Source organism: Pezoporus wallicus, unplaced genomic scaffold (assembly GCF_028554395.1).
Source record: "Pezoporus wallicus isolate ANWC-B61680 ecotype Strahan unplaced genomic scaffold, APGP_CSIRO_Pwel_v1 contig_6401, whole genome shotgun sequence".
In the NCBI taxonomy this organism is placed as follows: domain Eukaryota; kingdom Metazoa; phylum Chordata; class Aves; order Psittaciformes; family Psittacidae; genus Pezoporus; species Pezoporus wallicus.
In genome coordinates this window covers 2,571,893-2,596,736 of record NW_026638608.1, presented here as the reverse complement: position 1 = coordinate 2,596,736, position 24,844 = coordinate 2,571,893, and the positions used below count along the sequence as shown (strand labels likewise).

General features: G+C 38.4%; 1 protein-coding gene across 1 annotated transcript in view; it reads left to right on the top strand.

The window, feature by feature from the left end:
* The window catches only part of CCDC60 (coiled-coil domain containing 60), a 59,082-nt gene that overhangs the window by 21,345 nt on the left and 12,893 nt on the right, over positions 1-24,844 (top strand). The window contains exons 2-8 of the mRNA XM_057411351.1: positions 681-764; positions 3,386-3,477; positions 15,902-16,081; positions 20,092-20,208; positions 21,165-21,269; positions 22,496-22,586; positions 24,406-24,619. Of these exons, the coding sequence (XP_057267334.1) occupies positions 681-764; positions 3,386-3,477; positions 15,902-16,081; positions 20,092-20,208; positions 21,165-21,269; positions 22,496-22,586; positions 24,406-24,619 (883 nt within the window). The remainder of the gene's footprint in view (positions 1-680; positions 765-3,385; positions 3,478-15,901; positions 16,082-20,091; positions 20,209-21,164; positions 21,270-22,495; positions 22,587-24,405; positions 24,620-24,844) is intronic.

Sequence of the window (24,844 nt, the reverse complement as noted above, 5' to 3'; positions counted from 1 at the left end):
TGCTTGGAATCAATAAATGAGCTCTTTGATCTAAAACTAGTGCAGGAAGAAATGCCTGTTTTCATATCCTTTTATCCTGAGCACTGCACACTACTGAGTGAGCTGAAGTCTTTGATTAATCTCCCTATATAATTCTTTTTAATAGGAAGGAATATGTCTTCCTTCCACTTGAATAAACTGATGGTTGAAGGACGTCTGAAAAGTGTGCTTGTGTTTGACTTCAGGGCTTTTTAGGAATCTGTGCCTTCCTTGTGGGTGAAAGCACAGACCCAAGAATAGTTGTCTATCCATAGTGCGTATCTTCAGGGAAGAGCAATTACAGGTAAGTAATTTTCCTGGTTTTGGAAATTGGATTTTCTTTTTATGTTTGACACAGTAGTCTACATAACAGTCTCCCAAGAGAAAAATTACATTTCTCAAAGCATTTGAGTATAGTAATTTAGCAAACATGTATGCATTTTGCACAGTAACTTGTCAGCAGGTACATCAGATGAGAATCTACTTGTACACCAGAGTTACTTAGTGACATTTTAAGTTTTCTACAATAGACCAGCCATTATTTTTACTTTAATTTGCGTCTCTATAGAAAAACTTATTTGTACCACTTAATTTTGAAAATTATGACCTGCTACAGTATGGGTAATTAGCACTGTTTGAAATATGATTTTGTTTATTTTTAGGAATCAGTGGAAAAAGATGTGCAGGGAAAAACACCCAAAGAAGTGGCTGAAGTTTCTACTGACAAGCACTCTTCCAAGCCAGAGGTGAGACCACTGAAGCTTTGATTCTAGATGGAGTTAAAGAAGGCAACAGAGAAGGATCATGTTTTAATTAATCATAGATATGTTTGCTGAATTAAAGTTTTAAAGCCTTACTGTACTTAAGGAAGCAGCCTTTTGCTGGCTGATGAACATTTCCTAGATCTTAATTTGTAACACTCCTCCTGAAGGTATCAGAAGAAATCACTGAGTGATGTGTAGGCTTCTACTGCAATCTGATAAAAATAGTGTTCTGAAAATTCAGTTTATTTGTTTTAGTTATGCCATGTGTCAGTTCTAGAAGACTGATCTTTAAACTGTGTTACAGTTTAGCACAGAAATGGCTGACACATTCAGAATGATTTGCATTTCAAAATTTCATATTTTTATAAAAGTATACAAGTCACTATGTACATCTTTAGGTCTCAAAACCTTGAAGCTGAAAGGGCTGTTCCTTTTGAGTGTTATGTGGAGCTGCAGAAATAAACACTTGTTGAAGGTCTAGTCTCCACCCAGATTTTCAGCCTTTGCTTGGTGAAACCTTAACCTTCACTTTTCAATATTGAAAGGCCTGGAGACAATTTTACTGAAATGCCACTTTTTGGTCAGCACAAAACAATCACTTGGTGAGTCTGTTCTAATTCACCCAAGACTGCTCAAGTGTATGTTTTATTTGATATGTACTTAGGTCTGTCATACAACACTGCAGACTTAGTTCAGTCTGTGGCTATCTATCCCAAAGCAATTCAAGTCTTGTAAAGATAAATAAAACGTTGGAATTAAAGTACATTTTAACTTCTCTGTATGGATTTAATGATTTACCTGAATTTATTTTGATGATCCAGCAAGAAGATTTAATTTTCCTCATACATAGTCTTTGTTAGCTTATTTATAATCTGATCCAGCTCCTTTCTCTTTAGACAATATTGAATGCCAGGCAGCTGATTTCATCACAATTTTTGTACAAGAGAAAAGAATAAAATACAAACAAAAGAGAAAGAATGGTGGAGCTACAATTAGATGAAAACTGACGGCTAACACTAATGATTTTGTGTCTTTAAAGTTTTTTTTCTTTAAGAAAGCAAACACAAGTGTGTGTTAGCCTGACTTCGGCATCCTTTACTATCTTACCTATCCCAACACAATGCTTGATTTCCTTTTTTCTCTAACTCAAATCAGTCAGGGTTGTCAGAAGCTAATAAAGTTGAACAGTAAGTTGAAAAGTGCTGGGGAAGTCCTGCTAAGAAGTGCCACTGTGCCAGGTGTTTTACTGCAGAAGCTCTCTGGTCTGAGTACCAGAAACATCCACTGACATTCATTTAGTGACACTGACATTCACTTCTCTGTTACAATTCTTATTTTGATCTATACATCTCATTGAAAAGACTTCTTTTGTTTGCACTTTCCACAATGTTCTTTTAAAGTTAAAAGGTTACTAAGGAAGGGATTGAAGTGCGGCTCAATCATATCACAGAACCACAAAGAGCACCAGTTGTCTCAGCAATGAAAACCAATACTTGGACAGGCATAAGGTGTTGAAATAAGAGTTGCAGTCTCTCTGGAGTAGGCGACCATCTTCTCTATAGACCCAGCTGAGATCTGCAATATCCTATTGCATACTTTCCCAGGTGCATAGTGAAGGATCTTTATTTCCTGGAATTAATTTTCCTGGGAACTTAGGACATTCATGCACGCACAGGACTGCCTCGTGGAATAGTGTGGACTGCACTGCAGTTTCTACACACCAGCTCTATGCTCCCAGCGGATAACAGTTTTAGCCATGCACTTTTTGCACATTGATAACTGCCTCTACTGCGTATTTTATAACCTAACATGTACAAAGCCCTGCATATGCACAATGTGCAGTCATGATTCTATGAAACTGATGCAGCTGCTCTCTGGAAACCCCAAAGGTGCTTCTAAGCCAGGGCTAGTTCAACAACAAATACAAGCTTTCATCTCCATGTGTTTCAGTTCCTTAGCTGCTCAGAAGAGCAAATGTTGAAGGCATTTTGAACGATGTAATGAGTTGGTGATTTTAATTCTTTTTACCTAAAATTGCTGACCTGGTTTCTTCACTCTTAAAAAATGAGAGAGAGAAAATAAGAAAACTATTGTGTCCCGTGCTCCAAACCCACCTATGTCTGTGGAGCTTTTCCTACTGTTTTGGTTCCTATAAATGTCAATCTCTCTATTTTGGGCCTGATTGAAAAATTTTCTGGACTGGGACTTGTAAAAGATTTCTCCCATGCATATTGTTCATAGTTTGTTAATGCATAAGCACTCGCAGCAGTCATTCCTTAAGCCTGAGCCATTGAACAGTCTCTTCTTCCTGTCTGGTAGTTTAATGAAGCTCCTGGGTGCTTTAACTGCCTGTAAAATCTCTGTCAAACTTGAAGCCAGCCAATGAGTTAAAAGCTGTTGGAGCACATGTACACACAGGCATGCACAGCAGTGTCATGTAAGACTTGTTTACACACTTGTGAAATGATACAGTGCTGTCCCAGGTGATGACAATCTCAGAAAATATTTGATGATTAAAATGAAGCCTGAGACTGCACATACCTACTCTATGCTAAGCTCTTAATTAATACTTCATTATCTATTTTCAGTGTGATCACTTTCAGTCTGATGCACCGGAACCAGTGAAGAGGCCCTCCCCACTTACAGAAACTGGAAAGGAGCTGAGGACTCTTAGAGACTCTCTAGCTAGCTCAAGGTAAGGGAATCCAGAGCGCACACACATGGGACAGTCAAGGCTGAAGGAATCTTTGTTTCTGCAGTGGCAGCAGTTGAATTATAGGTGAAATAATCAACTGTACTGACAGCTTCAAAAAGATAGTTTACAATTTCTCCTTTATAGGCTTTATGTATACTCAAAATGTTGTCAGTGCTGTATAAGGAATGGTTGTTTGATAACTCTATGTTAATACTATATTGTTTCACTGCTCATTATGAAGGCGATTGTTACTTCTTTGCAGTTTTTTGCATGACACAGTGCTGTGCCAGGATTTGGTAATAAAGTAGTCAAAAATGAGCAATTTTAGGACATATAATGTCCATTATGTGATAGAAAATCACAGTGAAAATATCTACCAATATTATAGAAACATCTGTGTGGGACTCATTTGGAGTATACCAGCTGGAGGCTCAGGAAGATGCTGCCATACAAGGAAGAGATTTTTGTTCCCCTTATCTGATGGGTAATGAGCTGTTAGGATGGGATGTGGATATGTGATCCTATATATACCTTTTAGCCAGCAACTCTTATTTTATGGGACTGACTATAGAAAGTAGCTGGGTCTAACAGGCTATAGCAAAGTGTGCTCTGCTATTTAGGAACTCATTCTCTCAAATGTGCTTAGGCCCTGTTGTCACCCATGTTTCAGCATTGGCACTGCAGGCGGTACTGTAGTTGACAAGGCTGAGGCTTCAATATGTTTTTCTGTTGCAATTACACGCTCTGATTGCACTCCCAACTTGCCTACAGAGACCATTCACTCTATTTTCTCTGTATTAGCTTAAACAGTTGCTAAGCTGAATAATAAGCCTTGCAGTCAGTGACTCCAGGGTTTTCTAAATTTCCCTGGAACCTTCTAGCTTTCTTGATGTGAGTGTTAAGCTAAGAAATGAGATTCATTTGCAACTGAAACAACAAGCAGTACTACAAAAAGATGATTTACATCTGGCAAGGTTTAGTTACAGCCTGCTGCAAATAAAACTGATAAATTACCACTGCCAGCCACAGCAGGGTACAAATTGCACCTGTATTTACAGGTTCCTAGACTTTAAGTCTTTGAAGAGCATTCACTAGGTAAAATAGTTGAATTAAGGTAAGCAGTTAGACAGACATCTATATAAAAACTTCATAATTAGGTTAAATCTAAGCAAATATAGCAGTCAAGACAACACAATACTTATGAGCATAATATGTTGAAGATAAATTGGGCTCTTGCATTGTTTGACTGAGATTAGCTGCATAAAAATCAAGGAGGTTAGAGAAAGAATAGCTTCTGTTGTAGAGGAATCAGAATTTCACTTTTCATAATAATATAGTGGTTGTAAAAATTAAATATTTAAATCACAGCAATTTCTAAGTTTCATACTAGTTACTTGTGATAACACTGTATTCTACATTCTTCCTTTTCCTTCTCTACACCAATTTTTATTATTCATTACTCATATTAACCTACTACTAACTAATATTATGTAATGTAAGTTAACTTATTGTTAATTCAGTTATAGTGAATTTTCACATGATTAACTCTAAACAAAATAACAAATGCTATGTACTTTGAAGGTTGGATACGCTATTTCAGTAAATCATGACTTGGTGTTGCCATAAATGCCCTGTTAGTTATGTTTGACTGCCTGCATTCTTTGTTCATTGCTAGTTTTCAGTGGAATTGTCTCCCCAAGGTCAAGTTAAAGTTCTTTTGATGATAACCTGCCAAAGATCAGTTTACTTCTGGATATATGAGTTGCAGGTGCTTGGAGCTTGCTCTTGGTTGCTTTATATTCTTTATTTTCAAATGAGTAGCATGAAAAATACTTGCAAGTGTTCTGTAGAGCAATGATTACCATCGCCGTTGGTACGAAAAAGCTTAATTTGTTAAAAGATGAACAAATCGATATGTAGACATTTAGATATAGCAAACTGGACTCATTGCAATACAATTCACAGGTTGAACAAATGAAGTGTCATTTTAATAGTAGGTTAACACTTGATTTGATACTGTTGGGAAGTGTGCTTTTGAAATGCCACTATGAGCTACATGGCATTTTTGTGTCTCTTGACCAGCCTAGAGGTGCTTTAGTTTGATAACTCTTAGAATGCCTAGCTCTCAAATACATGAAAGCATTGCTTTACTCATCTCTGCAGCACTGCTGGGTATTAGGTGGATAAATACTATTGCTCTCATAAGTAAATTCTGAAAATCAAATTGGGGATGTAAGATTAATTATCACTGGAACAGCTACAACTGGAACTTGGGTGTCTCAGGTAAGGAAATTGCCTTACTTATCCTTCCCGACTTCAGTGATGCCTCTGTTTCTCTGATTTTTATTTCTGAAATTGCCCTTCTAAATTAGAAGCTCCAGGGAAAGGCTGCTTCTGAGATCCAGCCCATTACTCTGGGGGAGTGCAGTTGTTTCTTGTAGCAGATGAAGTGTTTATTCTAGCCTACTTTTAACTGAAGACATTTGTGTTTCCTGCACCACATTATGATAAATGCAGATTTGCTTTCCACTGATTTTTTAATAGTAATGCAATCTGCAAAATTATGTTAAATGTAGATTTTTAATGATGTGAATACACTTGATCCTAATGTGTTTTGATGTATCTTTTCTCTGAGTGATTAAACCCACAGATTTTAGACATTCATCCCTCCTCCCCTCCAGAAGCCAATACACCTGAAGGGGTAAACAAGAATATATTCCTTTATGTACATTATCAGCAGAATTGTCAAGTCCTGATCAGCTGTACTTGCAGCACACCCACAGAGGATAGTGGTGATGTGCAATTGTTCCCAAGAATCAAACTTGGCTTGCAGAATATTTTATACAGAAGATGGAAAGAACCCAATTCCATTTTAATATCCCAAGCAGAGTTTGAAGTGCTGATAAGTAAGAAAATATCTACCTGTTAAAGCATCTCCAACTTTGCCATCTCCTTCCAGCCTCATAAATCTAATTCAGTTGCATTCAAAACTAGCTTCATGTGATTTCAGATGCCTGGGGTGAAATATTCCCAATCAGAAGTTTTCCATGACAATTGAAACAGGTGTAAGATTAAGAAAGGGAAGATTTAATCTTGTGCGCAAATGAATATATAGTTACTTTTTACATTTACTCAACAGTAAACGATATCTTTACGCACATTTGGTTTTTTGAGGATCAGAAGAGTAACACTGTCAGGGTTTGGTCAAAGCTGCTTAGTGAAGTGGTCACTTTAACATCAGTTTCTGGAAAGCACTGTTAGCTGAATAAATGCTGAACTGAAGCTTGCCTATTATGTTGTGTCATACCACACATTCTTTAAATTGTAACTCAAGTAGTGAGCCTGTAACATGCCTAATAGAATTTATTCTGTTTACTGTGGCAATTAAATCAGGAATCCTACAGGTTTTGTGTTATTCAAGGAGTGAAGTATGATGTGAGATTTAATGGCTTGAATGAATCAAGAAAACAGATTTCTGAAATCTGAACTCGCTTTCTCCAATGCTTTCTGAAATGTACACTAGCCAAATGACCCAGTGTGCAGGAAAACATCCCACAGCCTGAGTAGCTGGAAGTCAAAGGCAAGGGTATACACTGACTGTTGGGGGGGGGGGGTGTTTATTTGAGTGGGGTTTTTTGTGTTGTTTTTGTTGTTGGTTTTTTGTCTTTTTTTTTATTTTCTTGGGTTGTGTAAGCCTGGGAATTCCTCGAGTGTCATTGTGTGAGCTTTTAAAAATGAAAATGTGTTAGCCGCCCATCCTGAGGGTTTGCACAATGTTCCTTTGACTAATGTCAATGTTCATGTATGGGGTGAAAAAACAGTAAGAAGAGCAAAGAATTCAAACCCACAGACTAACCAAATCTTGCAATACGAGGTTGTGGGAAACGATAATGTAAAGTGAGAATGGCTGCGCTACTGGTTTGGACCAAAAGACATGTCTGCAATACTTAGCAAAAATTTCAGACTATAGAGAAAGAGCTAATTTAGAGAAAAGCTGAGTGGAAAATGCAAGTAAAAGAAGAAAATTGGAGTTTTCTTCTCTGGGGCAGCAGAGAATTAAAGCAGTCAGGGTAGCAGAGCAGTATGCAGGTACATACTACGGGGAGCCAGGAAATACAAATTACCTTTGTGGATTTGTGTTTTGCTGCTTTTCCTCCTCCTGATTGCAAAGGAACCCCCAGCAGTTGTCTGAATGGGATCTGTTCACAGGAAGCAGTGTCTGTGATCTTGCAGCTTGTTTGTATGAAAGCCTGTAATGGAACCAACTGTGAGGAAGTTTTTAATGATCAGTGACAGAGCACAGCAGTATGAATTTTAAAATTATCTCCAAAATGCTTGAGGAGTCATCACTGATACAGACTGAGCTGCATTCACAGAGCTTTAATAGCCTACCTTACATGGTAGAAGCATAATTAAACTGAAGATAAACCTTGTAATTATGACCTCATACCTCAGAGAGTCAGTAATACTCTCTTTTTGAGTCCTCATGAGGGCGTAAAAGAGGATGATGACAGAACACAGAGACTGCTCAAACTAGTCATCTTTCAAAACTACCGGTCACTAGTCCCAAGCAGAAAGTCCTACTAGTGCTTTCCTACTGGTGAGTTATACCCAGTCACTTTAGGAGACACCTGTCAGCTCTCAGCTCTCATTTCACCTAAACACAGCATTAAAATGTAGGAAGGAATTTACTTATCTTTGTGCAGCCTAAAATTAAGAACATCTGGGTAATCTATAGATAATAATCATTCCTCTTCCCTGTAGATCAATACATCTTTCTTCTAGTTGAGATTGTCCATGTAGACGCAAAGTAGCTCTGACTTACTTGGCTAAGTAGTTCCCAATGTCAGATTCAGTGGGTGGAATGCAGTAGGGCAGAAAAGACACCACCTTTGTCCCTGAGCATATCTTTAACTTTGTGCTAAAAATTATGTCTTCATTTCTGTTGCTATTCTTACTAAAGCTAAGCAAACTCGACAAGCACAGCCTCCTTGAAATGACATTCAGCTCCGAGAGAGAGCCTTTATTTATTGTTCCAATGACATCTGTAGATTGGATCCAGAAATAACATTAAGTAATCCACGCTTGCATGAAGATATATTGTATGAGAAGCTAGAAAGCAGAAGTCTTTAACTAAGAAACTGCAGAAAGATGTAGGAACAGTTACACAGCAAAAGAGATTACCAAAGTATTGGAAGTTTGCAGTTGTTAATTCCTAATAAAAGCAAGTTACCATAAATCACTTATGTAGGCTAACTCAGCCCACTAAGACCATGCAAGTGTGCTGGAAATACTCTTGTTAAGCATCACCACAGCAAATAGAGCTTAAAAAGAAGCATATCACTTCAAACAAGACTAGATGAAAATACTTTCTTTGTGTAAAAAGGAGGTAGAAAAGCTGATGGAAACAGAAAACTGTGCAGTGACAGTCATCTAAGCATAGGTGTCCATATGTGAAAATGACAAGTGGTGGACTTCCCTAACAAAGGATGTCTAGGGATCAACAGCTTTGAGCTGCAGGCTCAAAGGGGAAGTGTCCGTATCATCCCATGAGCCAGTCAAGCCTTTATTTCCCAAAAGGGCACACTAAACCTCTGAGTGGCATTTGCTATAGTCTGAAGAAAATGGCTCCTGTGCATCTGTTCCACTGTGCTGTGCTAGTTAAATTAAACTAAATGTCAAACGGCTGGCAGTTCAACAGTGTTCAACTGGCTGCTTTTTATGTTTGAAATTAGAAACTGGATGGCTCTTTAAAATGGTTCAAGTTTCCTTGAAGGCAGATCTTGAAAAGTCACTGTGTGCAGAAAGCTGAGCCTCTACTAATGCATTCTTTATGCCTGCACCAAGACTGACTGTTACCTGAAAGAGCAGTTTCTCCTCCTTCTTGGCCTGTTAGTGACTGTGTAGCTGACTTCGGCACAGAACTGCTTAGATTTTGTGATTCAAATGGCAGCTAGTCTAAGATTTTTAAATGGAAAGAAATGTGTTTTTTATTGGAATTCTGGTTATGACCTTGTCTGTCCCTACCTGTGAATATATGCCAATCCTCTTCTAATACATTCAGACAAGAAAGATGTTAGTGTTTAGAGATTATGATAAGTTGGCATTCCTTAATGCATACAGTTTAATAGAAGGTACAGAAGAGTCTCTAAGAGCAGGGAGGACAGCCAATGTAGAGTTAAGAAGCAGAGTGAGGCAGCACTGAGAAGGTGAAATGTTTATCTATCAATTTTACTTTCCAGTGTGTTTAATACTTCATAATGTCAGTTGCTTGGAAACCAGTGGTTTGTGCCCTTTTGCTGCTTGGCAGAAATCACTCTAATTGGCATGTTTCTAGTACTGTCACTGCCGGCAGTTTGCAGCATTTTGGTTTTTTTTTTCCAGAAGCAAAAATTTCCTTTGATATGAATGATGGCTCACATTAATTAGACAGCAGTCATGGGTAAAGGCAGCCATTAAAGTGTATGGATGTAGGAATCGCTATCATCAATCGCTGGAAAGGCTGCTATTCCCATCGACATTGCTGCTTTTCCAGGCTGTTCCTTTGAGTCTCAATCTCCATTCCTTTAGTGCAAAAATATGTTTGTTTGAAATTCTGTAAGTGGCAATAGCTCACTGCTTATTAGATTTCACTATCTATCTAAACACAGCAGTCTAATCCCACATATTTGACTACAAAATGACACTTTGTCACTTAATGCTCAAACAAAGCTAACACAATGGGTTTCCATTAGTTAGCAGTAAAATGTCATTGCTCTGTAATACCATTATGTGGTAAAGGCAAGGCTAGATCGTGGGAAGTGGTTTCTACTTTCACATGAAAATCTTGAGCCAGCAGTGTTTCATAGACTCATAGGGCTGGAAAAGACCTTTAAGCTCATCAAGTTCAACCATTCCCACAGCACTGCTAAGACCATCACTAACCCATGTCACTGAGGGCCTTGTCTACACATCCTTTGAACACTTCCAGGGATGGTGATTCCACCGCTGACTGCCCTGGGCAGCCTGTTCCAATGTATGGCCACCCTCTCAGTGAAGAAATTGTTCCTAATAGCCAGTCTAAACCTTCCCTGGTGCAGCATGAGGCTGTTTCTCTCCCTGGTAAAGTATCAGGTACCTCAGTGACGTTCCACTGAATGTACAGTGAGGTTTTGTCAGTAATAGGAACATAAAGTTGTTATTGTTCATTCTTACAGCAAGAAAATAGCCAAAAAATTTCCAGGTAATTTATTTTTCTTTTAAAGTTTTAGTAGTAGTTTCCTACAGGTTTTTGAAGAAGAATTGAAAGCAAAGCCTTAATCTCACAGATTTATTTTTCTGTCCTTTGTCAGTACAAAGCTGTCTTCTCTGTGCTGCTCTGGAAGTACTTCCCCTGTTCACCTTTGTTTATGTACTTCTCCAGAGACACCAAGAGCTGGAAACCTAAATGTGCCTACCTGCAAAGAAAACTTTTATATGAAGATCAACAGGAATTGGAGTTAGAGTATGGCACAAGTGGAGGGGGGGTTGTGCATGTTCTTGTGTTCTGGGACTTCTTAAAAGAGAAAAAGCTATCTGACATTCTTTCCAGGTTAAGAAGAATGCATTTCCAACTAAAAATAAGCCAGGTTTTGGTATGGGTTTTTTTGTACCTCCAGGTAGCCAAATCTGTTTGTTCTTCTCAGTGTTAGAGAGCATCTCATTTTCAAAGGAGAGGTTCTGCCTCATTTCACAATGGAAGCAGCATCTTCTGTATTTTAATGGCTTTGAAGTTAATTAAAAACTACTCTGAGACATCTTTAAATATGCAGTAATACGTGAATACGTTCACCTGGTGACATCTTTAATAGTGTAAGGTAGTGTTTTTACTATTAAAGATCCTTGTTTCTTGCTACACAATCTTCTGTGAACATACTACAAATTTACTCACACCTTACGTTAACTTGTTTCATTACTTATTTCATGGTCAGATTTTCATGGGATAATATGCATCTTTCCCATTATGCAGATCCTGGGTTTGTTTTATAAACAGACATTTGAGTACAGAATATTGTACTCGGCCACAGGAGACTAAAATGGGAATCTACATCTACATAAGATTCACCACTGGTATATATCAGTATCACTGCCAACAATTTACAAGAAATGCTGAGTTTGCTCTTCTGTTGTTCTGTGTGTGCTTTGTAAATAAGGAAAATCGCTGTGTGCCTATGGATTTTCTTTTATCTTGGCATTTCCTCCTGTTTCACAGTTATTGGCTCCTCAGGTGTTACAGCACCTGGTCAGAAAATTAAGGGACATGAAATAAATACTTCAGCTATTATATGCTCAAAAAGACAGACCCCACAGTACCACGGTGCCCCCTAAAAGTAGGTAAGAGTGTAGATGTCACATTTAATCCAGAGGAATCAAGCTTCCTGCTATCACTGCTGCCTTCCATGGACATTGCTTTGAATTTTTCAGGATCCAAATACTCATCAGCCTAGAATGAGATTTGTGATGGGATCACAGCTCACAATGGCATGGCAGCACCATAATGCTCAGTGTTCATTTCCAAGAATTGTGCTGTGTTTTTAATCCACAGTTTTAGTCTGTAATGTTCAGAATAACAGTTTAAGTGTATTTACTGTAGTTTCAAAGTTACTGCCTCCTGTGCTTTCTGCCATACAGAAAAGGGTTGTTGTTGTATTACTTTTTCTGCTATAGAAAATACTCACAATGTTTTTAAGTGTCAGCGTGCATGAAATTACACTTGCTTTTCACCTGTGAAGCCCAGGCTCATGCTCAGTTCATCACTAGTGCAACAAGTTAGGTACTGCCCACCAGGTACCTTGCAACACCCTCAGCAATGTGCCTGAAGAGGAGCTTCTACTGGTCTGGTAGGGAGTTATTGCAGATGCAGATTGAAACGCTTTAATGAACATACAGGCACAGGCATTTGGAAAGCCTGTGCTCTCTGTGGCTTCCAAGCAACGCCACATTGGGTTTCATTTATATTTACAATTGGCTATAACCTGGAAAAGGCTGAATTCTTTCTGTGTAGTGTCTGGAGCAGGAGGTGTCCTGTTATTAGCTTTATTGGTATAAAGGCTGTATGTGTTATGAAAATTGAATAAGACATTTTATGAAACAGTTGCTAACAAGCACCATGATCAGAGAAATATGTATGGAGTTAAATTGCTTGATAGCTATTTACTTATTTTACTTGCAGCTCACAATATCTGTTCACCAGGATCATTCTATAATGTTTGGCCTTAGAGAATCAAGCTGGTACAAACAGACAGCAACTTGTTTGCACCTCAGGGGACGAGACAGAGGGAGGTGAGGTGGAAGAGTTAACAGGAGCACCACCCACTGCACTGAACACAGGAGCTTACTGGAGGGACACACACATGGGTGTGCAGCCTTCTGCTCATCCCTCTAGCAATTCTGCTCAGGCTGGAGGTACACAAGCTTAGCTGATCAAGGGTTTGACATCCAGTGTTCAGGAGTGTGTGTCATTCCTTTAGTAAACCATCTCCCACTGAATTTACTTGCTCACACAGCAGATGTGATGTTGTTAACTGTAAAATTTGACCTTCAAGGACAAATACATCCTTAGAATGATTCTTCTGAATTTCAGGAAGATGACCAAGTGTACTTAAGGTATACTTAAACAAAATGTAAAAAAAAGACCAAACCCTGCTAAATTCTAGCTTGTCCTTACCCCAGTAAAAAGATTTCTGACAGTATTATAGTTTCTCAATGCTTTTCTAGCTCCTAAATTAGAATTAAGGTAAGTTTACGATTTCCTTTTATTTTTGTGAGTAATTTCTTATTCAAAGAAAGGCACCAAGAATCCTGAATCTGAGCAGTAAAAATTCAATTCCCCAATACTTTAACGGCCTTGTATTACAATTAACTGTTGACCTTGAGTCTCTAAAGGATTTAGAGTAATATAATTAGTATGTAGTTACACCAAGCCCTTAAAATATGCTTGCAACCGATTTCCTGCATGTGTAGCACGCCAGTGGGTCATTCCTTTGTGCATGTCATTGACCCTTATCTATAATAGATTCCTGTAGAGAAATCTTGAAGCGTTCCATAGTACATTGTTACTGCTCAGGAAATTCTTAATTTTCATACTGATAAAGATATTAACTTAGAAAAATAAGTCAAATCCTTTTGTCTGAATGACAATTGAAAATCTATGTTGTGACTACAGCTGAGTGAAGCTCAATTACTTTAATAAATGTATTCCCAATTTCATCTCTATTACATTTGCATTTTAATGAATGATTCTCACCTACTTGTCAAATAGGCAGCCCTGCTAAATTCGTTAAGTTATTGTATAAACTGGGTATTGTGATGCTAGAATTTAAATGGAGAAATAGTTGATGTCCTATTCCAGCATTACACTGTAAATCTGAACTGTAAAAAAGCATGCTGGTCACCTCTGTATTTGGCTTTATTTTTACTCTTCTCCTGACAAGAGTCCATGAAGCTTTAGGATTATTTGTATATATCCTAGAAATAATTCTATGGAATTTTGAGAGGATTATTTTTTGTTTAAATCAGGTGATTGTCACAGCTTTTTTTCCTTTATGCATTTCTATTAATTCTATTTTATTTCTTTTTCCATACTTGGAGACTGTAGAGCTACTTTTTGTCATACCTGGGACTTGAAGAAAATCGCAGACTAAGTGTTTATTGACAAATATGCATAATGTTTCCTATTCCTATGGGTATATGAGAGTGATCATTGATTTTGGTATACACATATTAGTCTTCTCTATTAGATAAAGCTTTAAAAATATACTGCTTGCACTTGCCATTTATGCATTTTTCTCCATTAATGGTGGTTATGGTTGTTAGTGTAAAAGAACTTTCTAGTTTATAATTATCTTTCTCTACCACTTGTCTTTGGTACATGTACTAACCTCACAGTTCACTATTTGTGGCATTATAATACCCAGCTAACGCAGGGGTTCTGATCTTTAAGGAGGATTACTTACATCAGAGTGTGCAGAAATGTAGGAAAAGCACTGTGAAGGGAAAAAAATGCTTGTACGTACAAATATATATGTGAAATATGTGTGGGGGTGGTTGAGGCTCTAGAACAGGTTGCCTAGAGAAGTGGTGAATACTCCATCCCTGGCAGTGTTCAAAGCCAGGTTGGACAGAGACTTGGGTGACATGGTCTAGTGTGAGGTGTCCCTGCCCATGGCAGGGGATTGGTACTGGATGATCTTAAGGTCCTTTCCAACCCAAACCATCCTGTGATTCTATATCCTGATCACTGGCAAAAGTCTGTTATGCAAAATACTGGGTTCTTATGAAGAACACTAAGCCAGTCTGACATGACTCTGAAATCCTCCAAAGCATGAAATGCTCCAAAGCTCTGAAATGCTCCAAAGTATGCAGCATTTCCTATCAGGGACATCTTATTTTCTTGTTGGGTTGGTTTGTTTTCTTTTCCCAAAGTTAGTAGAGAAATCTCTAGCAGACCGGTTATCTACCTGAACTGGAAATGTGTTCAGCCTTGTATTTATAGTTGCTGGACTAAAAAAATAGTATCGGTAAAGCCAAAAACCTAAACTTATCTCACTGTGCAAGTGAGTTTTCATCAAGGGAAGCGAGGAGGGAGTAAACTGCTCCCCTTGAGGACTAGTGAATTCTGTGCCTGAAATCTACACCCTATATGAACTTTAGGTGCTTTAATACATGTCTGGTAAGAAAAAGGAGTTATTACTTGCCAGTAAAACAAATGAGGCTCAGCTTTGAAGCCTAGACTGTATTTGAAAGAATCAATACAGCCTGATGCAAAAGTCACCAGCACCTTAAAGGGATGTGTCCTGTGCCTGGTAGGATGCTCATCTGACTTGGTTCAGTTTGCTATCATTTTAATCAAAGGCAGAAGAGTAACTGTGTACCATGTCCCTCTCACTGCCCTAGCTATGGTTTCGTTATTTTTCTATCTTGCAGTAATACCCTGTTGTCTTCAGCTCTCTCACAGGCTTCACTGGCACCTTCCCTCTTGCTAACAATGCAGCCTTCTGACAGCAGGTGGAATTTAGCAGCTAACAGGTAGCTTCAGGGCAGTGCTTGTCAGGCTGTGACAACTTGAGCTAAGACAGTGAGGGGCCCAGTGATCAATTGGCTGATATAAATTAGAATCAGGCAGGGAGGTTTCAAATCAAGTACTGTACAAAGTGATGCTGAGTTCAAGACATCCAGTAGTTAACCTGTGCAGTACTGGAAGAGATCATGGAAAGATCTGTCATTTCATACTGGGGAATTGTCCTTTGTTATCATACTGCAGAAGGAAATACTAATGTAAAACTCCTGAATATAGAAGAATGTGAAATCTCTGTTAAGATTTAACTTGGTGGGCAACAGAGAAATAAATCAATTTGATAGTGTGTGTGTCTTGAGTACACTGACTACTTGTGGTGAATTTTGTCAGGCGTCATCTCAGTTCTGTGAAGCGAGGCAGAGGCTACTTTGGTATCCTTCAACAAGAATCACTGGAGAGGAAGAATGCACTGGAAGCATCCCAACAGGCTCAGACCCTGGTGTGGAGAACTGACTTCGAGCCACCCATGTACTCCTTTGATGCGGAGAGCTCACGAAAAGAAAGAGCCATGTAAGTCAACTTGGAGCAGAGAGCTTCTGGTGGTCTGAGGGCAGTGTTTTTAAAAGGTGACAGTTTCCAGCTTCTGTTGTTACTTGGTATTGAGGCAGAATATTATTACTTATGTGAACTAGAAAATAAAAATGCTTAAAACCTGAGTAAGTGAGCTGCTGGAGACATGGCAAGCACGGCAACAAAAAATATGCTTGAGGTGCTGTTTAGAAGGAGAAAGTTTGGAAGGTAGAAGGTTGGTGAACTCAGGCGAAGTTTCATAGGCAACTCAAACTGATGCTCTGAGGAGAAAAGGAGGCCTGGTGAGTTTGTACCATATTGTTGTTCCCACTGTGGGACCACATCATTAAGAACAGAAAAGAATTGCATTCAGCAGAATAAGTGGCTAAGGTTGCAGAGCTGGGTTTCTTTGCTAGTTCAGACCTATTGCTTACTATCGTCATGGTTTTTTCCTTTTGATCACTAGATGGTCTCCCATCCTTTGGTTCACACTGATCTTTTCAGTGCACCTCTAATGCCTGTTGAACTCTGTAGTTATCTTCCATTTGTCACGCTCACTAAGTGGTGATTAAATAATTGCTCTGCAGGACAGAGTAGCTCTTCCAGGGGTTACACACCTTTTGAGACTCATTGTGCCAAAAGCTCATTCATCCCCAACAGTCTTTTCCCATCAATCTGCTATGGCTTTTGTCACTCTCAGGTGCCAACTTCCTCTCTTTCATCTTTTTTTCCATGAACTGACTCTTAACTTGAAAAATTCAGTCTTCAGAGCCATCTGAGATGCAATTCTCCTTTCTGTGCAGTCCCAATGAACAGCAGAATGCCAGGACAGCAAGACCATCGTATACCCATTGAAGCATGCAGCATTTCTTATCAGGGCCATAAAGTGGGCCAACAATATGTAACCATTATAAAAAATAAGAAATAAAATCTTCCCTGTTTTATGAAACCCAGACCAACAGCAAACAAGCAGCAAAGACAGACTGAGAGGTTCTGAGCAGAAGTGTGTTTACTGGAGTGACATTTACTGTCCAGCGTTCTGAAGGGTCACTAACTGAATAGCTAGAAAAGGTGGGGAAGAAACGGAGTATTACTGAGAGATAGTGTTATGGAAGAAGAAAAGGTTTGGAGTATTGGTCAAAGTAGTTTGGACTCTTAACCTGGAATGTCTGCATCATCTGAAACTTTCTCCTCACTTAAGTTGCCTACAGTTGTGTTATTTAAATGGCATTATTAGTGCTTTGATCCTGGGGTTGTGAAGCCATGTGAACTTTATAGGGAAACAAAATTATTTAATTAGAGAAAAATAAAAGTACATAAGAACCTGCCTGAAAGCTTTTTGTAAATTCCCTGTTCATTATTCTTTTTAATACATAACTGTTCCATCTACCCATAACTCAGCCAATCCACATTTATTGCAGGCAAACTCTGTATTACACATATGAAAAATATCATTGCCTTTGTTACTGTGATCATTCAGATTATTGAAATCATTGATTTTTTTTTATGTCAGGAAAGATTTCTTTCTTCAGCAAGGCTGACCTTAGAAAGATTCAATATTCCTCTTTTTCCTTTATGTAGGTATACATATATAGGTGAAGCTTAGATACAAAATCCAGATCTCTGTGAGTCTGGAGAGACTTACTTCACTCCTGGCTTCCACAGTACTGACTTCAAAATTAGGAACTTCATGGACTAAGAAGAGCTCTGAAGCATTGTTAAACTGCTGGGGTGCAAAATGTCTTTCTAACAGATGAAGTCTAGCTTTGGTCTTTCACAGATGCTGAAACTGTTGGCATGGTTTTATATGCCTAGATTCTAGTGACTCCAGCTTTTCCCACTTCCCTTCCTCTTTCTCTTGTAAGACAACGGCAAATATTAAGCCTCTAGCGTGACTTTTTTTACTGCTGTTACATAAGCTGTAGCATTTAATTGTGTTATCAATTATTTTAAATGTATAAACACTCTAAACTTGGTACCAGCTTCTTATCATAACAGTAGAAAAGTAGGAGTAAAGTTTAGTTATCCCTTTTCAATAGGAATAATGGACTCTGCCAAATGCTTCAGTGGGTGTACAATGGTCTTGCTGTCCTGGCATTCCATTGGTCATTAGGACTGCACAGAAAGGGAAATAGGAAGTGTAATTTGGGGAAGCCCCAGGCAGACTTGCTTTGAACAACAAAGTCTGTGGGATTCATGTGCCGATTGTCTCCAATAAGTAGAGATTGGCTGTTACAATTCAGGTGAGATTACCTGAATGAAGACCACCACTTCTTGAGGTTTGTGTAAGAAATCTCTTTTAGGACAGCAGGAATACCTGCCAGTTTATATCACTGTCAAATAGCTCGTTTGTTAGACTAAAGAAGACGTAAGTTTATTAATTTCTTAATTTGCTGAAGAAAATAGACCTGTTGCTCTCTAAATACAGTGCTGAGATGCCGTACTGGTGGCGTATGTATGATTTACAGCCAGTGCTTTGCTTTAGAAAGTTTATATCAATGCAATGCTTGGGGCATGCACACTTCAACCCTTATTCCAACAATTTGCTAGGTCATAATCGGCAATAGTAAGCTGACACCCCCAAACTGCTTCAGACCTAGAAAGGAAATGTTAATCCAGGATCATTCATCCATCTAGGAACTCTGTCAAAGAAATCTGTATAAAGCTGTAAGACTCACCCACCATTCAGATCTCGGTTATCATCTCAGCTAGTTTATGGACAGTATCATTTGAGTGTTTTACTAATTTATGATCCAGCATACAATAGTTCATGTTGTATTTCCTGTGTGGACCTCCTATCTTCCATATCACAGTATGGTAGAGATTGGAAGGGACCTCAAAAGATCATCTAGTCCAATCTCCCTGCCGGAGCAGGAACACCTAGATAATGTTACACAGGAATGTGTCCAGGCGGGTTTTGAATGTCTCCAGGGAAGGAGACTCCACAACCTCCCTGGGCAGCCTGTTCCAGTGTTCTGTCACCCTCACTGAGAAGAAGTTTCTTCTCAAGTTTAAGTGGAACCTCTTGTGTTCCAGTTTGTACCCATTACCCCTTGTCCTATCATTGTTTGCCACTGAGTAGAGCCTGGCTTCATCCTCGTGACACTCCCCCTTTATATATTTATAGACACTTATAAGGTCACCCCTCAATCTCCTCTTCTCTAAACTATAGAGACCCAGCTCCCTCAGTCTTTCCTCATAACGGAGATGTTCCACTCCCTTAATCATCTTAGTTGCCTTATACTATCAATATATGAAGGCTACAATACCTACTGTGCTTATCAAGCTTGAATCTCCATTATCTAACACCAGATGCAGGCAGGTATTTACATCTATATGGAAAAAAGCTGTAAACCTTCTTTTCTTGCTTGGTAGCATCTACAAACACTTTACACAGGTGTAAATGGCCAAACAGGCTTATGGCAGTGAAGAAACAATGCTCACAGCCTGTGAAAAGCTCAGTTTTCTGTTACTTTGGTTTGGCCAGCACTCGAGACACCTTTCAGCTTAATCTTTACTGTTTTCTGGGCACGCAGTATGTTAACCCAGGAAAAACTGAAGAGAATTTAAGGCACCTCCTGAAACGTTGGCCTCATGTATATAACCTTACTGACTCCATTGTCATGATAACAAGAGAAAACAAGTGTGATGGAGTATAAGCACTATCTCAGCATCTTTTCTCAGACAAGTCAGTCATGTTATTTTGTCTGCTCCCAAATTTGTTTTCACATAAACGGTTAACTGATAATGAGTGGTAGTATAAACATATAAATGCAAATAATACAATGTTTATAATTTAAAGTAATGTAAACTTGTTAGAAATAAGTAATAATTATATATCCTGGTAAACATAAAATTTGTAATATTAATAAATGCAGTAATTAACCATTTTGAGTTTTTAAATGTGAGGAAGAGGAGTGTGGTGATGGGACCACAATAAACAGTTTTATTGGTTGTGTCTTCATTTCACATACTCCTTTTTTAAGTTCAGTCTTTGTCCTTTCCCACAGTTGCTCTCAAGCAGAAGGCAACCACCTGGGGATGTCAGAGAAGAAAAAAATGACCTTACAATCCTTCATTCCTGCTCAAACCAATCTCTTGATTCCAAGCTCCCCTGAATCCAAAAGGTATATCTGGAGCAGATTTATGTCCTGCCCTCCTTGATGTAGGATATAAGCAAAATTCACAGCAATACAAACCCATAACACACATACCTACAGCTGCTGTTCAGCTGGTGACTGTGTATCCTGAGAATTTCAGTTCACGGTGAAGTAGTCTGTCTTTACTAATAGCAACTGTTAAATTCTAACATTAAACAAGTGAATCCTAATGAGTTACTGAAAGTCTTGTATATGCACCTGTACAGAAACATGCATCATTTGCCTTGCTGATCTTGGCTCAGCAAGTTGTAAGTTGAGTAAGACTTGCTGATGTGATATAGCTTTCAAGTCTAGGCTCATTTTAAGGAAAAGCTGTCAAAATTCATATTTAATTTGCCTAGTTTTAAAAAAAAAATGGTCTATGGAAGAGAATGGGAGAAGATGGTGCTTGTACTGTGTACCCTTCTATATGTTTTAGATTAGTCACTAATACACACTGTCTGTTCTGTTCTAAGTTCATTAATCCAATTACTTACCAAAGTATCTTCATGTATTTACATTTGCATATGGAATAAGCTAAAATGCCAAAGATAATCTTGGTTCAGAAGAAGATGGGTCCAATGTTATAAACTCTCACACTGCTTTTTCTTAAGTGCAAAACTTAGCACCTACTGTAAAATCCAAACCCCATAAAAATCCATACCTGGAAAGGGTAAATGCCAGAATCCTCACAGGTATGAAATTACTGAGCACACCTCCGATATAAGACCATCAAAAATTTCACATCCAAAAATATGCTTTCGGTATCTACAGTTCTTTGTCAACATTGCAAAAGTTTGAAAGGTGTCCGGAACTCATTGGGACAATTAAAACAGGTGATCTGCTGCAGAAAGGTGCAGATGTATCTATTTCAGCCAACACACTGCTAGTTTGACTGTTTTCCTGTTGCTATACAATGACACATTTGTTTTTCCTCTTTGCAGTGACTATCTCTTCCGTCAACTGTGTGCCATACACTGGCTTTTGGAAGCTGTGACTCTTGAATCCAACAGTTCGATGCATCCCATATCGACCTGTTGGAATCCAAAGTATGTGCACAATGCATGAGGGTAGATGGAATGAGGAGTTTAGGGTCTTTCGTACTTAATATGTTGTTGTTTCTCTCCAGTAATAACTGTTTGAATGAAATGTTAAAAATTCTGTGCCATGTAACATTAACAAATCTTGCATTGACTTTGCCCCCCTGCAGTCAGCAGGGAGTAAAATCAGTAACATCAGCAGCACAGCATGGTCCTCTGTTATTGCAAGCTGCACAACTAGGAGAAAATACTGAGCTATCCCAGCCAAATATAGTTGTGGGGTTGGTTTTCCTTTTTCTCTTCTGGTTAATAACTACGCAAATTAAATACATACAGTAATAGATATATGCCTATTCCATCAGCCTTAACCCAGTAAAAACAGGAATTCCATGTACATTATAATTACAGAACAAAGGTAGCTATTAAGGGGTATTTAGTAGCTGCTTTTATTCTGTCAATTATGTAGGGTAGTGATGGCCACTTGTAAAAGATGCATTGCTTCTGAAATTTCATACTGTTAAAGTAAATATTAATTTAAGTTCCCAACATTTCTAGTCATGTTGACATAACATGTATTTAAATCTTTCATGAGCATTTGGTGAAACAGTGAGCAGTTTATATTCTAGTTGCAGGGCAGAGCTCTCCAAAGCTGTTCTGTGTTCTCTGTATGTTCAGTCAAGACAAACTGTGCTTATGTATAACAGAATTGGAAGAGTAGCATTATATAGAATTAGCCTGATAAATTGGAGGGGCGAAACAGTCCAGTATATATTTTGGATGTGGTTTTGACCCCTTTACATATGAGGACCAACCAATAGACTGGGATAAAAAAAACCAGTTTGTCAGCAAGTCTCACAGATGCAGGCTGAGAACAGAGTATAAATGCATAAAGCTCTGGATTCCAGGTTCTAAAGAGTGTAATCTCATATTGTATACTTCCTCTGCTGGACAAAATTGTGGAGTACTTGCACAGAGGAAGTTGAGGGCATCATCTGGGCCAGTACCTGCATATGAGAGTTTGTAGAACACCTTTCTTGAGGTGGTTCTTAACTGTGACTATTGGTTTACTCATGGCTTATACACCTTGCATTTTCTTTTCATGTCTTATAAGCAAACATATACATCATAGCAGCAGCAAGCCACCATTTACTCTGCATTTGTTGCATTTCTTTAAAGAACCTATAATAAAAGCAAGACTTTCAAAATGGAAAACTAATAAAATTGTTTTCACCTAGGGATTGTGGTGGTTATAAAAGAAGAGTAAAAGAAGCGGAAGAGTTAAAGTTAGCAACATGCATGTGGGAACGCTTTATTACAAAGAAAAAGGTAACTTCATTGTTAATGTCTTCCATGGGACCTAATCCAACATTTCAGGCATTTGTTTTGTTGCTTAATTAAACTCCATGATACCATGTTTATGCTCTGGGTCTTGTGACTGCAGAGGATTTCTCTCACTTGGTTTTAAAGAATAACTATTTAACACTAGGTAATAGGAAAAACAATACCTAGATTGAAACTGTGACTTGTTCTTAGTGATAAGTATTGATGTGGGAAGACTTAAATATTCAGCTAAAACATAACTAGCCTCTTATTTGCCCTTTTCTTAATGACCCAGAGCCATGTAACAGTACTTGTTCACACAAATGCATCTTTTTCAGTCAAACGGGGATTTCAGACTTGTATCCTGGAAGCTTTATTCTCTTATGTTCTAGTCATGACTTGTTTGGTTGCCTTTTTACACAGAATTTAAAGCTAAATTTGGAAACAAATGCCAAATGTTAAGGCCTTTAAAGAAAGCAGAATTCACTTGCCACTTTCAAAACAAAGCCAAGGAAAGACGAACCCAAGCAATTCAGATAAAAGCCTTTTAAAAGAAAAATGAAGTTACTACCTGAAAGGAATTAAATGCTATAAAACTAGCTGTAACACTTGGTAACTGTTTCACTGTCTTTCTGAAACCTGAGAAATGCTTTTCTCTTTGAAACTGCTGAAGTGACTGCTGGAAAAGGAAGGGGGAATGAATGACACTTAGGAGTATAACCAAGAGAAGTCGATAAAGAACTGGTGGGTTTCTCGCTCTGGAGCACATCTTCCATTTTGATCTGCAGCAGTTTGCCCAAGCTTTTAGTTCCTTTGCCACCTATAAGCTAAATAAAACAAGTTTTGTCAAGTACCCTTAGAACCCCAGGTAAGGCACTTAGAAATATGAGCTATTGTTGCATGCAATTTGTTCTTGTTATTTGTCAACACCTGCAGCTTGTACCCTCATGACATAATTCAAATGATTCAATAGAAGATTACATTTTCAACTGGGGAATAAGCAACAAAAGTTGTGAGACTTTTTGAGGATCAAGACTGTGTTTTTATGCAAATATTCTCCCTGCTGTTACAAAACAGAGAAAGAAAGTCAGCAAGCCACCTAAGGAACAGAGTTGCTTCTAAATATGAGGCTTTCTGATTTTTCCAAACTGTTGGGTTCAAATGAACATGAGCAGAAGAAACCAAAGCACATGTCAGTCTTCACGTGTCTTTCAGCATTTCCATTGTTGAGACTATTTTTCTTTTCCTCCCTGAATTAATGACAATTTCCTTTGTGCCATTCATGCTAGTATTACTTGAAGACTGCTTTTCATATCTGATATGAAACTTCTAATGGAGATACTGGGTTCCTTCAGGAGCACTTGCTTTATAATACATATTGTTCTGATTATCAAGCCTGCAGAATTCAGTCTGCTTTCAGACTTCAGTTTTACATTCCCGACACAGGAAATTCATTTGCCAGATTGTTGGGAGGAGACCTGAACATTTATCAAACCACTTTGACCTGTTCTTCCCCGTACAGGAGAAGGTTGTTGTATTACCAACCCTCTCTGCAGCTGCAGTGTTCCTCATTTGCAAATTACCTTAATCTGTTGTCATTTATGCCATAGCAGAGGAGTATTGAAGAAAGATAACAAAATGAAGGAGGTTTTACCCAAGAAATCACTATCTTGTTTGAAGTCACAAGGAGAAAAATCTGTGAGGTTACAGGAAAACCAGAAGGATCTAATATTGGAATTTGTTACAGAAATATGATTATTTGTTGTCAAAGCACTATAGGAAGCCCCTCCTTTCTATTGATTTTTTTTTTTCTTTTCATCTACAGAAATACACCTGGAAAACAGGATACAGTTTACTTAGCAGGGCGATAAACAAGAACGTTACTCCAGGTATCTCTCAGTTTAGCAGTCAGTCATCTCTCCGTGGTCAAACCCTTCAAGGCAGTGAACCTTCCGCTCTACGTTGCTCTGAAGACAACATCAAGATTAATGATGTGAGTGAGTCAGCACAAGCTAAAGAACGACAACTTCTTTTCCCCTGTAAGTTACTTTTTCTTAACTGCCAGTATCAATGGAATTGCTTTCAGTGTTACTAGGGAAAACCTATGTCAAATACTCTGCTAAATGTCCCGGTGTATTTCTGTTCAGGCATGTGGAACTTTGTATGAGTCTCTTTGTGCCCTTCCCATTAGCAAATTGGTTTAAAGACAATGTAATCCCATATGAGTAGTAAGAGTTTTAATTACTATTCAGTTACAGCAGCTG